The sequence below is a fragment of the Vulpes lagopus genome, chromosome 22, assembly GCF_018345385.1.
Source record: "Vulpes lagopus strain Blue_001 chromosome 22, ASM1834538v1, whole genome shotgun sequence".
In the NCBI taxonomy this organism is placed as follows: Eukaryota; Metazoa; Chordata; class Mammalia; order Carnivora; family Canidae; genus Vulpes; species Vulpes lagopus.
In genome coordinates this window covers 9,511,665-9,529,486 of record NC_054845.1, presented here as the reverse complement: position 1 = coordinate 9,529,486, position 17,822 = coordinate 9,511,665, and the positions used below count along the sequence as shown (strand labels likewise).

The 17,822-nt window shown below is 41.2% G+C and overlaps 1 protein-coding gene across 6 annotated transcripts in view; it reads right to left on the bottom strand.

Annotated features, from left to right (window-relative positions):
- Window positions 1–17,822, bottom strand: part of SPATS2L (spermatogenesis associated serine rich 2 like) — a 159,948-nt gene that overhangs the window by 43,089 nt on the left and 99,037 nt on the right. For all 6 annotated transcript variants that reach the window (XM_041737253.1, XM_041737255.1, XM_041737254.1 and 3 more), the window contains 3 exons: window positions 15,144–15,252; window positions 11,894–11,943; window positions 9,025–9,271 (listed from right to left, as the gene is read on the bottom strand). In XM_041737253.1, the coding sequence (XP_041593187.1) occupies window positions 9,025–9,271; window positions 11,894–11,943; window positions 15,144–15,252 (406 nt within the window). The remainder of the gene's footprint in view (window positions 1–9,024; window positions 9,272–11,893; window positions 11,944–15,143; window positions 15,253–17,822) is intronic.

The window sequence follows — 17,822 nt, the reverse complement described above, 5'->3', positions numbered from 1 at the left end:
TGAAAAAAAAAAAACCCAAAGTATAATTTTGTTGTCATAAAATTACACCTAAAATTTCTAATGCATGTGTTACTCAAAGCATATTATATTCACTTAAAAGTAATTAAGTTAATCTGTTAGTGTTTTATGATAACTGATAATAATAACAATAGTTCTCTGATCAGAATCTTAGTGTTCTTAAATATTCACAAAAAGAGAAATGCAAAGGGAAATGAAACATCTTAAACTGTTCCATTGCCCTACTAATCACATGAACTAATCAGGTAAGGGGGCAGGAAAGTGCATTCCAGACAGAGATAGCATTTGCAGTGGGAGTAAGCACTGTGTGCCAGTTATGAAGTTATTGTCTCTCGGCGCAAATCTACCCTTCTTTGCCTTCCTTTGTGCCAATGGAGCTGGCCCCTGTGAACGATTCTCTCTTGCCAGCCAGCACAATGTCAGCTTTATCAGTAGAGGGCAATAAAGTGACCATGAAAGGCTAAAAGGGTAGGAATATTCTTCTCTTCCAGTTCTGGTTCTTCATTATTATGCTTATTTGTCCCAGGAGTCAGCAGCAGGAGTCAGAAGCTCCAGCTGCACTTGTGCCTGTCCCCTGCGACTCGTGCACTGGCAGTGGCTTTCAGCAATTCTAGCCTACCGACACCTCCAGCAATGGACAGCACAGTCCATGCCCTGTGAGTTTTGGATGTTGTTGTTTTGCTACCACAAGGCTGCATGTTCCTCTGATGGCCACATCCCTTCGGTGACATCAGAATATCAGTCTTGGATTGGAGGGCTCTCTTTTTTTGTCTAACCTTCCTAGAGATAGCAACTGCCCTCTTGCATGTCTAGATCTCGGAGTCCTCATCTATCTCTTTTTTTTTTTTTTTTTTTTTTTCTCATCTATCTCTTCTTTGAGTAGGTAACCACCTCCTGGCCTTTCTCTAGTGTTGTAGTTGGTAATTCTCTGTATTATAGTCCTCCCATTCAAAGAAACTCTGTGGCTTCTGTCTCCAAACTTGAACCTGACTGATACAGCCAGCATGAGGGACTGAGAGGGAACCCGGGTGGCTGGAACAGAGAGAGCAAGAAAGAATAGCAACACATAGGGGCCAGATCATGCTAAGCCTGCAGGCCATGGTAAGACTTTTGGTTTTTATCTTAAGAGTTCAGATTTGTGTTTTGAAAAGATTTCAGGATACAGAGTGACTTAGAGAGGAACGATGTAAATACTAGGAAATTAATCAGTGGACGCCTATAGCAACACAAGCAAGAGAGGATGAGGTGGGAAGGCAGAGGAAGAGACCGTGAAAATGGATGTGTTCTAGTAATATTTGGAAAAGAAAATCAACAGGACTTGTTGATGGATTGGATGTGGGGGGTGAGAGGGGGAAGATGTCAGGACTGATGCTAGATTTCTGGCTTGCACATCAAATAGGTAGGACATTAAGATCAGGAACACTAAAAGAAAGCCGAGGCCGAGATCATGAGATTGCTTGAAGCATGTTGTTGAAGTGCTTTGAACTGTTAAAGTGAAAATGTCAAGTAGGAGCCTGGAATTAATTAATTAATTAATTAATCTATCTCAAGAGAGTAGCCTGGACTGGGAAGATGAATTTGTGGGCCAGCTTACATAATTAAAACTCAGGCACGGTTGAAATGATCTAAGGAAGATGGTATGTTTTATAGGAGAAAAGACTTGGAACCAACCAAGCCTTGACAAGCTTCACTGATTAATGGCCAAGTAGAGAAGAGTGATCCTCAAAGGAAACAGAGGGGCAATGAAGATGGAGAAGAGATCAGGAGACTGACATTTCATTGGAGCCAAAAAGGAAAGATAGAGCATTAAGGTGGAGTGATCGACAGCACTGAATGCTGCAGAAAGAAAAAAGGATAAAGGATTGAAAAATGCCTGCTTGATCCAATATATGGAGGCCATTGATAAACTAGTGGGAGCAGTGTCTTTGGAGTGATGAAGCTGTAAGCTGTAATGATTGGTTGATCAGCGACAGACAGAGGTGAAGAAACGGAGACATTAAGTAAAGATAATTCTTTCAGATGTTACAGAATAATGGTCTGGTGATGAAACCCCAAGAAAATTCTTTTCACATTACAGTGACGGTGCACCTGGATTTGCATGGTCCGTTATTCTTCTGTTACTGCATGACAGGGGAATGAACAGAAAGTCAGAGGAACCCATGGCTTTGAAATAGAGACCAAAATGGACAGGTTTACTTCAGACATAATGTTGGTCAGTTCTGCTTTTTCATAACCTCTTTATCAACTACAGATGGACTTTATTATTTCAAGTCTTAGGAAATTTGATCAGTTCCGTGGGCATAGGGCTGGTAACTTCCAGATTGGAAACAAATCTTTTAGTTTTATTTACATGACCTTTCAAGGTCTCATATGTCATTAATACCTTTACAGGTATATTTATGTTAAAAGATAATAGAGGCGCCTGGGTAGCTCAGTCAGTTAAGTGGCTGCCTTCAGCTCAGGTCATGATCTCAGGGTCCTGGGATCAAGCCCTGGGTCAGGCTTCCTGCTCAGCAGAGAGTTTGCTTCTCCCTCTCCCTCTGCCCCTTATTCCCCTGCTCAAGTTCTCTCTGTCTCTTTCTCTCAAACAGATAAGTAAAATCTTTTTTAAAAAAAAAAAAGATAATAAAGTCAATGAATTGATCTGTCAATGACACAGGTAGGCAGGTTCTCTTCATTTGTTTCAGTTATTTCCCTGCAAAACAGGCTCAATTCTCATTGCATTCTGATAGAGCCATTTAAATCTGTTCAAAAATTTAAAAAACAGGCTTTTTTGGGGAAGCCTTTTGTTCTTTGCAAGGAGTGCATTCCATTTAATTAAGCTGGTTTATAACTGAAGTCACCCAACAAGGTATGGGTGGGAAGTTACAAAGGTATCAGCTCTTCAGAGATGAGTAGTTTTTGTGCTTCTGCTGCAGGGTTGCAGCTAAAGTAGGTTTTTTTTGTTTTTGTTTTTGTTTTTAAAGATTTTATTCATTCATGAGAGACACAGAGAGAGGGAGAGAGAGAGGCAGAGAGAGAAGCAGGCTCCATGCAGGGAGCCCGATGTGGGACTTGATCCCTGGTCTCCAGGATCAGGCCCTGGGCGGAAGGCAGGGGCTCAACCGCTGAGCCACCCAGGGATCCCACAAAAGTAGTTTTCAAATGAGAAGGAGAATGGAGCTGGCTCTGGATTTCACTCTACCCAGGTGACAGGAAAATATCCCCAGGGGTTTTGCATTTCCTGGGCCCTGGGTATCACTCCATCCTGTGTGGGTCTCTGTCTCTTTCTGCTTTATCATACCCAGAGAAAGGAAGCAGAGGTCCTAGTCCTGGAAGATGCAGTCGCAGGCCTCCCCTAACGCTACCTGAATGGTCCTCACCCGGTGCCCCCAGGAGCTGATGTGGAGACTGAAATGCACCCAGCCCTACACAGGAGCTACGCTAAGTATTTAGATGCCAACACAATAATTAAGGAGGAGTGATAATAACAATGAACGTGCTTTAAAATGTGAACTTTTAAATGCATGTTCATAGAATAGGACATACTATCAGCTGTAGAGGTTAATAAAGTATTATATCTTTAATTTAAAAAAATAGTAAAAAAAAACTCTTTGGTTATAACTCTGCAAGAGTTTCAGCTGAAGTCCTTAATTAAGGTTTAAATAAAATATTGGCTGCTCGGGCCACTGTAAGCTGGTGTGAGAGAACCTGCTTTGGGACATCAGTCTTGGCCCTGGCGTCTCCTCTTCCATCACTCACGGGACAGCAGGGCCTTATCTCAAGTCCCGCACACTCCCTCCACCCCTGCCCCGGTCTCTGCCCTATTTACTGCCTTCACAACATTTATTATACTCTAGAATTCTCTTGGTGACTTAGTTGTGTTCTGGTTTACTGTGTATCTCTTCTCCTCACCTTCCAAATTGGACACAAGTTCCCCGAGGGCAGAAACTTTGTTGTCTTGTTCACTTCCTCTGGAAGAATTGCTGGCACAGGATGCTTAAAAATGTTTACTAGGTAGATAAATGATGTGAGGGTTTGCTCCACGCCAGGTGCTGTGCTAATCACTTATCGCTTACCACAATCTGGCAAAGTGGGGTTATGGTTGTGATTTTTCTGGGGAGGGCACACTGAGACACGGAGGGGTTAACTTGCCCAGGGTCACACACCTAGGAAGTGACAAGGCCAAGACTCGAATCCAAACACCCCTAATGCTAAAGCCTGGTTCTCTGCTACAATATTATATTGCTTCCATTTGAGAGCTGGCACTGCTGAAATCCTGGAATATACACATTTGGCTTTACTATTAAAGTTCTAGGCAAGCTGCTTTCATCTTGTTGATCTTTTCTAATCCTCTGGTCCAATATAGGGCTTAGAGAAGCGGGGGAGATAATCTTGAGGCTAGGACCAACAGCAGCATAAAAAAAAAAATCTGCTTGGAAATCCTATAGGGAACCTCACACCATAAAAATACCGTGAAATGGTCTGGTGAGATGTACGCGCACGTGTGTCTGTGTGTGTGTGTGTGTGTGTAACAAGAAGCACAAATGAGAGACAGGCAGCCAAAATTCTAAAATAACAGGACCCTTTCTCTCACATTTGGTTCAGTTCACTCTGAGAACGAGAAGGCAGCTCGGTGCCAGGCCCACGCCAACACAGAGACTCTGCGTTGTCAAGGCAAACCGACTGGGCCGCTCCTGTTCCAGGATACCGAGCAGATTGCGAAGTCCGGTTTGTAGAGGTCAGTGAACACAGCATGGAGCCTTCTGTTTGAGACAGGTAACAAGTAACAGAAGAGCTGGCTTCCCAGGAAGCTTCACAAGATGAGGGGACATCAAGGAAGCCTCTGGCCGGCAAGTCGAACTGGAAGGCCCACCCCAAAGTTTATCCCAATGGGGCCTGCCGGTGGCCCGGCATCCCGCTCCTTCCCCGTTCAAGGGGGGATTGTGTCCAGTGGGAGGAAGACAACACAGAGATCTGCAGTCCTATCCTGGGCTACACAGGGATAAGCGCCTCAACATTTCAGCGACCAGAGCCTTAAGAAAAGTAAAGCAGGAAATACTTGGGAAAAATTGAACCCTAAAGTCATCATGTGCTTTAGACATTTAGATGGGCCTCAGGAATAAAAATGATCCCTGGCATTACTTTTGGTAAAAATAAATCTTCATCTACTCCTTGTCTGACTTTGTACTTGGACGCAGAATGATCTTGATTGGATTATGTAAAATATCTAATTTGAGCTGTTATTAAAAATTCTGAAATACAGAAAAAACTACTCCACGGCTTAAAGAAGTCATTTTGTACTAAGTTTAAATCAAACTCCCCAACTTCTAAGCTACATGCTGACAGGCTGCATTGTCCCACTCGACCATGCTATATTTACAGCCTGAAATGATGCTGCTTTGGGTGATTTTTTCACGTAGGAAGTCACACTAACACCCCTGAACCACCTGCACGTATCTTAAAGTGAACTTCTCCCCTACCAGAAAACGATTCTGTTTAAAATTTTTTAAAAAGAGAGATCTTGAATGTCAAGGTGTTATAAAAAGATAAAACACACGTTCCACATGTTCACAGCCTGCTGCCCAGCTGGGCATTCGGGGCAAGCTTCCTTGAGCCAGTTTCATTATTGGGAAGATTGATAAATGCTCCACTGCAAGCAGACGGGAGATTTCTTTTACGCTTATACTTCGAACCCACTCAAGTACAGAATATCATTATATGGCTTTGTTATGATTCCTTTATCCTAATTTTTCAATTATACATCTTTTAGAAGTAGGGAGCCTGTGGTTTCAGCAGAAACTCTCCAATGCCTGCATTAAATTGCATGGATTTGAGTCAGGTTTTTGCAAAGTAACAAGAGTTACCCCAGGGGTGTGGGTTCTCTTCTCAGCTTCTCAACCTGGGGGGTGGAGGGGGTGCTTTGACTTCCTCAGCAATTCAGTGACGGGATGAGGTTAAAGGATCATTGCCATCCCTTCCAGTTCCACGGCTCTGCTCCAAATGGGGTGCAGAATGTCCAGGACCGGGCAGCCTGGGGGGTTCAGCGGTTTAGTGCCTGCCTTGAGCCCAGGGCGTGATCCTGGAGACCCGGGATTGAGTCCCACGTCGGGCTCCCTGCATGGAGCCCGCTTCTCCCTCAGCCTCCGGCTTCTCCTCTCTGCCTCTCTCTCTCTCTCTGTCTGTGTGTCTCTCATGAATAAATAAATAAAGTCTTGAAAAAAATAAAGAATGTCCAAGACCTAACACCCATCTGTGAAATATCTGTTAGAGGCCTCGGGATTGCTGATGGATTGGATGAGCATTTCAAAGTCATTTCCCAATTCTCGCACCACTTCCTGATAAACTTTCACTGTCTTTGGGGAGGAAAACCTAACTAGTTACAAACTTATTTTTAAATTTATGGTCATAACAAGTGAGCTGCTGATGAAGTTAATGGTCAACCAGGAGGGCTCCCTTCCTTTTTGCAAAAGCATCTAATGACCTTCCATTATCATCATTTATTCTTTAACAGGAAAACTGACATGAAGCATGGATTTGTACTGACCCAGTAATATTAACAAATAATACTGACACACTGCAACACCTGCATGCTGAACTTAATAAAACCGAAAGGACCCTGGGATGGCTCTTTGCGCAATAAAGGAGTCTTCACAGAAAGTTTCATGTTGGAGCTGACAAAAGCCTCCTTGTACAGAGAACTCCTCTGGTGGGTACTTAACTTTCAAGGCAGCTCACCACTGTGAAACGAAGCGCTTCAATATTGAATTTGCTCTAATGTCGTATACTTGATAGAGTTACTGAAATTGTTTTAGAAAGAAGGTATAAATTATAAGGAAATGAACGAATGTACGTGGTAGGCTTTTAGTCTATGATTGATATCAAAACAGCAACTTGAGTAATTAGATTTTGAAAGTAATTCATGGGAAAGCAGTAACAACCAAAGTTGGGAATCTGCCACTCAATTATTTAATTTCTTTACCCTGCCCTTACTATAAATCAAGACACCCTCAAAATTGTAGGGATCATAAAAACCGAATTAAAAAATTCCTGGAAAATTTAGATTCTAAATGGAAATAAGCTGTTTTTGTGGTTTGTCCGTTTGGTTGTAAGGAAGCACCGTGCAGGAAGGATTATCTGAAATCACAGCACTATCAACAGAGTTGGTAGGTAATGTGTTTGTGGAAGAAAATCGGTGCTTTGTGAGCAAGCTAAAAGCTAACTAGTGTGTTGTGCAGCATGTCAGTTATTTGTTGCTTCCTCACCGGAGCCCTGATTCGGTGCATGTCACCAGGGGATGTTCTGTTTGCATTGGTCTCTCCTGCCAGACTGCATTCCTCCTAGCCAGAGCCCCGCCCTGCTCATCTGTCCTTGTCAGAGGACAGCACTGCCTCCCTTACCAACAGCCGACCTGGGGGCAGTCAGGCTCTTCCCTCCAAAGCCCCTCTACCGCCTCAAGGCTCTGGATCCTTCAATAACCATTACGCCCACGAAACCTCCCTGGATCACTCACGGATGTAGGATGTAGCACCTGTCTTCCCCAGACAGTAAAGTCAGCCTTCTCTTCGAGAATAACAGAAAGTGATTCCCTCTGGGCCTCAACTGCATCATATTCTTCTCTGAATTTACTGTGGTGTAACAGTACGGGGCTTTGCATGTAAGAGGAGTTTAGAAAGTCTCCGAGTCAATAAATGCAGGACTTTATAACTAGAAGAAGGACTTTGGGAATTACCTGGCAGTGTGGCCCTCTCTGGGGGATCTACTACCACTTAGGAGGCATTTTGAAAAACTGATGGGGCATTTTTTACAATCTGTGCGTGTGGGAGGGGCCTGCATCCATAGCCAGGTGATTTACAATCAAGGAATCCTGCACAGCAAAGGATCTCCCTGTGTCCTGAACCTTCTCAGGTCTTCTTGGATGCTTTACATATAAACACCAAGTATTTTCTGTATAATTCTCCTATGGATTTCCAGGATTTGTTGGGATTTCCAGGATTTAATACTGGGTAAATTAAGAAAAGATGAAAAGATGGTACTTTATGGTGTTCAGAACTGACCAAGAGTTTTGCACCATTTGGGAGATCACATGGCCAATGGCGCATGCAGTCCTGGTATCTGACTTGATACCCTGCATCAGCTAGCTGCTTTCATAGTGATTGTATGTCTACACGCAAACATGCTTTGGCTCTTGCTTCACATGTCAAATATAAAAATACAGTGTCCACAATATCCTGTAGACCACTGTGTTAAATGCAAAGTGATTCATTATAAGTGGGTGTGAATATCTGACCATTTTATCAGGTTTTTCTATTTTAGTTGCTCCTGATTTCTTAAATTTTTTTTTGCTTTACTGAAATTCTGTTTTTAGGTAGATTATATTATCTCTGATTTTTATTTTAGGATTTGGTATAAAAGTGGAGCATTCGGTTAGCCTGTGTTGAGGACCACTGATCTAGTACATTCTGGCACAGTTTCCTTATTTCACAGAAAGGAAACAGGACAGTAGAGATGAAATGATGTGCCCAAGGTCATACATTTGATTAAAAAGTAGCCTTTTGTGGATTAATTAAGATATGACTATAGCACAAATAATCAACATTCCAGGTCCTAACACCCTGGAAGGTGACATTCTGCACTTGACATAAAGTCCCAGGAGTTAAAATAATTTGATCAACCCTTTAATAACATTTGCTGTTATCACCAATTATTCCTCCCTTATCCCAGCAAAGGTGTCTTGAAAGAAAACTTCTTTTAAGTGGGATTCGTTTTCCCGATGATCCTAATACAGACTAGAACTATGTTCTTTAGACAAAATTTTCCTCTGACTTAGGACAGGACTAAGCTGAGCTTTCTTCTTCGGCCCCGTAACATCCCCCCCACCCCAACCCCATTCCTGCAGGAAGATGTAGGAGTCCTTGTTGAAGGGAGACCCCTCTCTTCCCGCAGTATCAGCAGCGGCCACCACTGCCTCCGTGGGTTCCCTCTGCCTCCTTCTCTCCTAAGCAATTTTATATAAGAGTTACTGACCTGTGACCCCACGGAGTGCCTTTGAAGGTTCCTCGAGTATCGAGATCTTTTTCTCGCGAGGGATAAGGACTGGTTTTTCACTAGCAGAATCTGTGGATGAGTTGTCCTTCTCACAGCCGTTCACGTGGCCGTTCTGTATCTGGGGTGGCGGCGACTGCAGGGACCCTGCATCAGGCCTCTCTGCCTTGTCTTTAGCATCTTTGTTGCCTTGATGCTGCTTCGACTTGCTTCTTTTCCTTTTGTTGTTCTAGAATGAAAATCAAATGAGAAGATAGTATTATTCAGCTCAGACTCTTGAGATGGAAGGCGAACATGGGAGATAAAAATCAAGTGTGTTATCTTATTTGTTTTCTGGCCCCGTAATAGAATGGAGGAAAGCACCTGCATCTTTACTGACTGCCCACATGGATGTGAGTATCTTTTTTCCTTACAGTAGGTTGTAGCAAACTTTTACCTGATAAACACAGTAAACAAAGGAGGCTCCCCTAAAAGGGAAAAGGAGAAGGGAATGGCTCAAAAGCTGAAATATTATTTGAGCAAAGTGAAGCCCTCCATATATGAATGGTAATATAGTAAAATCTTGTGAGTACTGTTTTGAAAGAACTTGAATCCGGATATAGTGCCACTGGAGAAGAGCTCATGTTTCTTAAAGAGGTGATGGTGGGTGGGTGGGGAGGCAAGGAGGACTCTGGGGTTCTGATCCTCCAGGAGAGGACAGGAGCGTGAGTAGGAGAATCAGGATGAAAAAGGCCACAAGTCCTTGCAAAATGAGGAAGTTGAAGGCAGGTCCCAAAGTCCAGGTTGAGTCCGTGAGATAGGCAGCAATCAAGCAGGAGGTTCCTGGGATGACTGCCACTGTCCACGGAGGGCAAGACAGCCACAGGACACAGAGTCACCCCCGTGAGTACTTCAGTTGCAGCAGACAACTGCTCTCGTGCCAGGCCAAGCTGATCGGGGTCCACCTGGACTTGGACTGCGCAGCCGGAACCCTGGACCTCTCAGCAGCTAGTCAGACTACATTACAGGGCTTCACTTTATTTACTTTGAAATAACACACCCCTGCATTTTAGACCATTAAAAATTGTTTTTGGACCCCAATTATCACAATAAGGCAGCGTCTTACTGTAGCTCTCCTAAAAGGCCCTAGTGGTCAATACATGGTCATCTCTAGTAAATCAAGAAGATGTTCCCAATTGTGCTGTATGGTTTCCTTGACTTGGGTTTTGCACCCAGGGGGTGCTCTATGTCCTGGACATTCAGGATGGGGCAGGCCTTGGCCAATCAGAGCAGACGCCTGACCCCTCAGACCAGACCCTGGCTTGCCCGCTGCTGCAGCAGCGAGTTCCCACTGAACATCAGCCCGGCTTTGTTCTTTAACACATTTGAAAAGAAAAAAATAAAAGGAGACTGTTTTCTCTTACTTCTCCCCACTCCCTTTCTCTCCCTTTGAAACCCCAATCAGGCCCCTGAGTAGTGCTCGTCTCGCTGAGAGAAGCCATTCACGGGGCGAAGGGAAGGGCTGGCGCCGGGGATTCCCACACAAGCTTGGCGGCTGCCGGGCAGGGGAGACTCTCCATGAACCTCTCCGATGGGGACTGAGTAGGGAGTTGGGTGGGCAGCTGCTGTCTGCCCTGTTTTTCTCACATCAGAGAAGGCTGATCCCCAAACCCCACATCTGAAATTTTTCCAGGGACGTGTAACTACTGCCTTTTGATGGCTCGTAAGTCATCGTCACTCGCAGATGCCAGTGAAGCCAGGAGTCGAGATAAGCAGAGACTGTCAAAGAGGGTGACTCACAGAGATATAAAAAAAAAAAAAAAAGCCTGGTAATTCTTCCTATTCCACATGAAAGTAGGGGGCAAAAGAAAAGAGGAAGGGTAATTTCAGTCATCTCAGGATTTTATGAAAGTCATGCTGCTTTTTGTTGGCTGAAAACCTGTTTGGCAGGCCTGTGATCTTCCCTGGTGGGGAAGGGTATAGACTGGTCCTATTATACTGTGGGATACCCAAAACACCAGGCCTGGCTGGGGAATAATGGGAATGGGTGGAGCAGTGACTTTGAAAAGAGAATCAGAATTCTTGTGAAAGTCATAAAACAGCTTGCAGGCCAGGAACAAGAGTGGTGCGCCCTGTAGGAGCCAGTGAGCTCTACACGTGCTCACGACAGGAGGCAGGCCTCTACGCAGGACACAGAGGGCCCGTGTGCACCCAGGCACACCCCCCATGTGCCCGCAACGCAGACTCTGTGACTAGCCAAGAAAGCAAATGATTCGAATAGGGCAGAGTAAAATCTCCTCCTCTCTGTTCTCAAAGAGCAGTTTGCCAGGGTTGTCAAGAAGGAAAAACAGGTCCCTAACTTCCTATGACTTTAAAGTATTTTCTTTTCTTTCCCTTTGGTTAAAGCTCGAGTTTAGAGTTTGGCAAAAAAAAAAAAAAAAAAAAAAAAAAAAAAAGGGCAGCCTTGGACAGATTCTTTCAGTTGGAAAAACATGTGAAAATATATTTAGAGCTTTTCAAGTATCTTTAAAACACTCCCTAATTTTTTCCTTTGTGCTATGGAATATGTTCAGGCAAGTTAACGTCTTGAATCCTTTGAATTCACCGGCTGGGCTCCCCTTAATACTTAAAAAGGAAAACTCTGGGACTTCTAAAGCACACCTGGTGGTTCAAAACGCTCTAAAGGAAAACAAGGGCATTATTAGTAGTGAGGGTGCTGGTAAGTGAAGAGAGGCTTGAATTTGCAAGCTCTCTGCGTATACATATCAACATGTTTGAAAGAAGTGTAAAATGGGTAACCTTGTTTAAGTGGTAACAACCATGAAAGTTTTGACTGGAGATGTTATTAATTTACAATCAATATTAATCTTACCTTCTTTTTTCCCGTCATATTCCATTCTTTTAGCACTTGGACTGCACTGCCTAGACAAAGACAAAGAGTCTTCAACACGTATTCACGTAATAAAACACCACACAAAATTCATCTGTCTTTAGATCCTGGTAGCAAGTCTTTTTTTTTTTTTTTTTTTTTTTTTTTTTGCTTTTTCATTTGTTTTGAGACATCCTACCTTAATAAAAATGCCAGTTTCATTTTTTATTTCCAGATTTTCATTTAATTCACTGCATGATCTTGGTTTTATCAAAGTATTAAGCCCCACTACATGAAGCTTACCTTTTTATCATTATGTTGTCTTAGAGAAAATGAAATATATCTTGAGAATGTTCTGTTAGCTTCGTTGCCATAGGTGGAATTAAAATTGTTCTATTTGATATATGAATCAAAATACCTGTAATCTTCCAGACCAAACATGGGATTTTGAATATTATTAACCAAGTGAATCAAAGCTTTTTGTTTGGCCATTCCTGCTCTTTTTCTGCCTCCACTCACTATGTTCACAACTTTCGGGGTGATAAGGAGGACAGATTATCTGATGTTGGTTTTGTTCTAGTTACCGTGCGTGGGGATGGGATGTGCTCTTCAGAAGGTTTCCACTTTCAAACAAAGGAAGTTCCTCACATGACAAGTTGATCCCAGGTTTTCTCAGTGCTGTTCACGTACATATGTGGCAATGCACAGACTCAGAGAGGAAAAGCCTAACCTGATTAAGCAGTAAAATATTTTAAAAGACATGTTTACTGCTGATCGGCTATGATAACTTTCCACATGGTCTAACAAAGTTCTCTGCTCATTCCGACTGGATGGAGCAGGGTGGTGGTGCTGGTGCTGGTAATTTCAACAATAAGTTATTGGTAGTAAGTACATCGGTTGTTTTCATATAAATAGTAGTACTGCTAAAAGAGTAGCTCTTAAATGTATTCTTTTAACAATTTTAGGCCTTCTCATACAATCTCATTATACTAACAGTTCTCTACGATGAGTGTGTTGGCTAAACAAAGATAAACTTCAGGCTGGTCTTTATAACAAATTTCAAATTAGTAGGGTCCCAATTATTGGGTCCACTGTCACTGTTAGATAAGCAGAAGGCCATTTAGACAGGCTAATTATTCCCATCTATTCAAAGTTTCCAATTCAATGCCCCTCTTAGGCTTTCAGAGTTACATGTACTTGAAATAATAAGACTGCACTTAAAAGTAAGCTATAATTCAGACTTTTTATTGACTGAGCTGGTCCCTCTCTCATTTGCCCAGAGAATGAGTGTTTCACCATATTTTCCTTTTGAAGAAACTTAAGAAGTCACTTTTATTAGACTTCCCGGTTATTCAATCCAGGCTAATAATCATTAGGGTAGTTCTTCTTACAGCTAAACTTCAGTTTTCCAAATAAAATTAAATTAAAAAAAAAGTGTTAAGTACTGCTCTTTTTAATCAGAGAAAGGAGGTGAGTTGCTTACTGCTTTAAGTGCAATATTCAATTATTCCTCTAATTTTCATATTTTGACATAAATTCTATCTGCAATTTGGACAATGAGCTTTAAGAAAGTAATTCTGAAGAAGACATACTCATGTTCACAGGGAATTTTGAAACTGTTATTATTAAATTTTAATTACACTGAAACTGCTTGAAGCTTTTGAAGCCACTTGGAAATAGTGCTTTTACTATGTCTCGTAAGTGATTCCTAACAAATATTTTTGAATCTCAGTGGTTTTTAAACAAGTTTTCCAATTGGTCCCCAACCAAAGGTCATATGAGGTTTCTCAGCAAATCAATGAGTTTCTCTAACCAGATCTCAATACTGACAAGGTGACAATTTCAAGGACAAGCAAAAGGTGCTTTACTGAAGTACCAATGGATTTGATGACAGCCTTTCAGTTCCTGGGCATCTGTGCATTTCATCAGGGTCACTTTGTAAAAAAAACTTTCATGACAGGGAATGTGGGGGCTTTAATCCCAGTAAGAGTGGGGGAGGAATGGGGATAATAACTTTTTTCCTTTCCTAAAGCTTTTTTCCATGCAAGTGATGTTGGCAAGTGAACTGATGTGCAGATTTCCAAAAATTTTTTCTTGGGACGAATCACACCAAATGCCACAAATCAGATTAATATCAGATTCTCTACTATTTGTTCCTTCCAACTCAAAATTCTATATCTGCTAGTACATGAGGTAGAAAAAAAAAACCAGAAAAGTTACTCACTCTAGGTCTGCCTGCAAGTCTATTTTTGAATGACAATCATTTTTAAATTCAATTAGGACTCTAAACCTTGATTGTGGATATCAGAATGTGAAAATGTTGCCTGGTTTCAAGACTTTGCCTGAATTGCAATTATACTTGTAAGAACCTTGGGAAAATTATTCTAGTCCTAGGAAAAGTAAGTAAATCAAACTATCCTTAACAAATAAAGTACAAATAGGATATAGCTGAGAAATGTGTGACAGGTCTTCCCTGACCCAGATTATGTCTCGCTAGTCCATATTTAAAACATAGAAACTATTACCAGCACAGAAGACATATGGTAACTAAGGACAAGTACGAGATCTCTGTGCATAAATGGAGCTCGTTCAAATAGGAGAGGAGAATAATTTTCCCATAATTTATAGAAAATATAAGGGAGTAGGTTATAAATTTATAAGACAAACCTATTCCTGAGACTTCAGATTCTATAACATCACTGGCAATGGGCTGTCTAAAGAAAATTGTTTTTTAGGCAGCAAAAAGTTTCTAAAGGTAGAGGAGATAAATTGATATTCTGATTAATTAGGCAATCTCAAAATCAAAAACTAAGGGTATTAAAGAATAAACCAGTCCTTTCAGACTATGTAAGCATCGAGTTCAAGGATGGCAGTCAGTAAGGCCACGGAGAACTACGCTGGCTGAAGAGTTCATCAGGAAGGAAGTGCACTACTCTCCATGCACAAGGACACCATCAAGTTAAGGACATGTTTATAACACATTGGAAAGACTGGTGGACAACAGAATTAGTGTCATTATAATAGGTATCCCTTGGAAACTAGCTACAATCTTTTTTTTTTTCTTTTTTTAATGGGAGAAAAAGAAACCCCAAATTCTGCTCTATTGAGCTTATAAAGGTGTTGTTAAAGCTTAGCATATTTTTATGAGGATTAAATTATTAGTAACTAATTGATATTCAATGCATTGAAGGAAAAAAATCCAGAACGTATAAAATATTTAGTTCTAACAGGTTCAGGGGTCATGTATACTTACCATCTACGAAGGCCTGCACTGCTTTATCTACATTAAAATCAAATTGTTGTAGCACCAAGACAATTTCATTATTGCTTTTGTTGGGAACAACTGATCGAACCGCATAGATCTATGAAGAGGAAGAAAAGAAAAAGAGAGGTAAACACTTTAAATACTGTTCATCCATGAATCTCTCACTGGATAGAAGTATAATTGTTAGAAAGGCCTTAAAAAGCCAACTCATCTATCTTCTTGCCATTAAGCAGACTCAAGTATTTCAGAGGAGGAAAAATTCATCCTAGTAATCACCTCGATACCCTTTTTATTTGTGTACACATTTTCACAAAGAGCTCCTTGTGGGAACCGTACTAGTGAGTGTGAAAAGCCAGCTCTGGTCTTGTGATCTACCCCACCACCCCCAACCCACCCCCAAGACTACAGATGCATACAGGATGTGTTTTCAGTGAAGACACAGATTGTTTTCTGTTCCAGGCTCTCCTCTCCACTGGCTCATGGGGGTATTTTTGGAAAATTTACAAAAAATAGCCTCATGCCTCAGCTTCTCTCATCTGCACAGTGGAAGCAGTCATGTCAAGGCTCATACCAGTGTGTTGTAAAATTCCGTTAATGTTTATAGAGTTATAAAAATGTGGGGCACTATACTTTTGAAATGGCAATCTTAGTCATAATATAGAATGTTCCCAAACGTATTTCTGAAAAATCAAACATTTAAAACGTTGTAAAAGTAAGGGCTAAGGATTTCAACAGGTCAAGTTTATAATAAAATTTTAATGACCTATAAGTATTTCTTAATCGAATTTAGCACATACTCTTTACTAATAGAATCAGTTGGCCTCTATCCCACAGAACTTGGAATTACTACAGGATGCTCTACTTACCTGAGCAAAACCTAGCTCACCCCACTTTCTATCATGGGGATTACTGTAGCTGCTACTGATAGATTCTAGTCTGCATGTGCAAGGGTAAGTGGTATCCATAATGATGATCATGAAATCATGGTTAAATTATAGCTAATTGAGTTTTAGAGTTATATACAGTTCACTGTGATCAGATTCATGGACTATGGATTACATGGGTAAGATATGTGTAATGTGACTCTAATGAGCAGAACATTTAGTTAAGCAATATAGCCCATTTTCTAATCATGTCAGAAAATAGGCGGCCTGTTTCACATAGATCACTAAACAAAAGTATTTAGATTATCGTGAGGAAACAGCATAAGCTATAAGTACTTAACGTATAGAAGTTTGACACTATTGATGAGAAAGCTGATTCTGAAACTTGACAATCATAAATGCTAAACATGTGGGTTTTACCAAGGACTTTAATGCAATATATATATTTATATGTATGCGACTCAAGATTCCTTTTTTTTTCTATTCTCACCTTTTATGGTTCTTAAATAAATAAAAGAACTACATTAGAAGGATATCTTCACTTATACATTAACAGAGATAGAGATAGAACAAGAAACATTTTATTTATTTACGTATTTAAAGATTTTATCTATTTATTCATGAGAGACATGCACAGAGAGAGGCAGAGACTTAGGCAGAGGGAGAAACAGATTCCCTACAGGGAGCCCCATGCGGACTCCATCCTAGGACTCTGGGACATGGCCTCAGCCAGAGGAAGGCGCTCAACCACTGAGCCACCTAGGCATCCCTATTTATTTATTTTTTAAAGATTTATTTATTTGGTGGGGGGCAGAGCAAGAGAGAATCTTAAGCAGACTCTGTGCTGAGTGTGTGCGGAGCCCAACAGGGGGCTTGATCTCAGGACCCTGACATCATGACCCAAGCTGAATCTAAGAGTCAGATGCTTAACTGACTGAGCCACTCAGGTGCCCCTGTAGTTCTTTTAAATAAAATTCTAGTATTTCAAGCCGTCATGGTTGATAATTACATTATTATTACACTATCAGCCATACCCTTCTATATAATGCAATAATTATTAATTAATTATATTAACTGCATCAAAATTACATGAGACCAAAGTTTTCAATCTCCCTGCATAGTTGTTTGATCAGTAAAGACACAGAATTATGGAATAAATATAAAATAAGTGTTGGCCCTGCTTCCAATCTCTCCTCTACAGAACATATTTTTTATTATGTTAAAGTAAAACATAATATATAAACCACAGCTTATGGAGACACTTCCCTTTTTTTTAATAAATTAATTTTTATTGGTGTTCAATTTACCAACATACAGAATAACACCCAGTGCTCATCCCGTCAAGTGTCCCCCTCAGTGCCCGTCACCCATTCCCCCCCCATCCCCTGCCCTCCTCCCCTTCCACCACCCCTAGTTTGTTTCCCAGAGTTAGGAGAGACACTTCCCTTGTAGACATTTATACAGCCCTTGCCTATTCCTCTTTAAAAGGAAAAAAAATACAACCACAGTCAGATATGGAAAACATCCATCCTTGTCATTTTATATACACTAGCTCCAAACATATCCTAAGAAAATTGCCAATAACTGAGTTCTGATATCAAATCTAACAATGAATATTGCATACAATTCTCAGAGGAAGATACTTAAGACATGGACGTCAAGTTGTAAAGAAACGAGAAAAAAGAAAAAAGAATTTCTGCCTATTCTTAGATATTCCACAGTAATATTGAATTCTAGTGAATTTCCAGGCCAAGCTCTGTGTTCGCTTTCATCACAGGGCTTG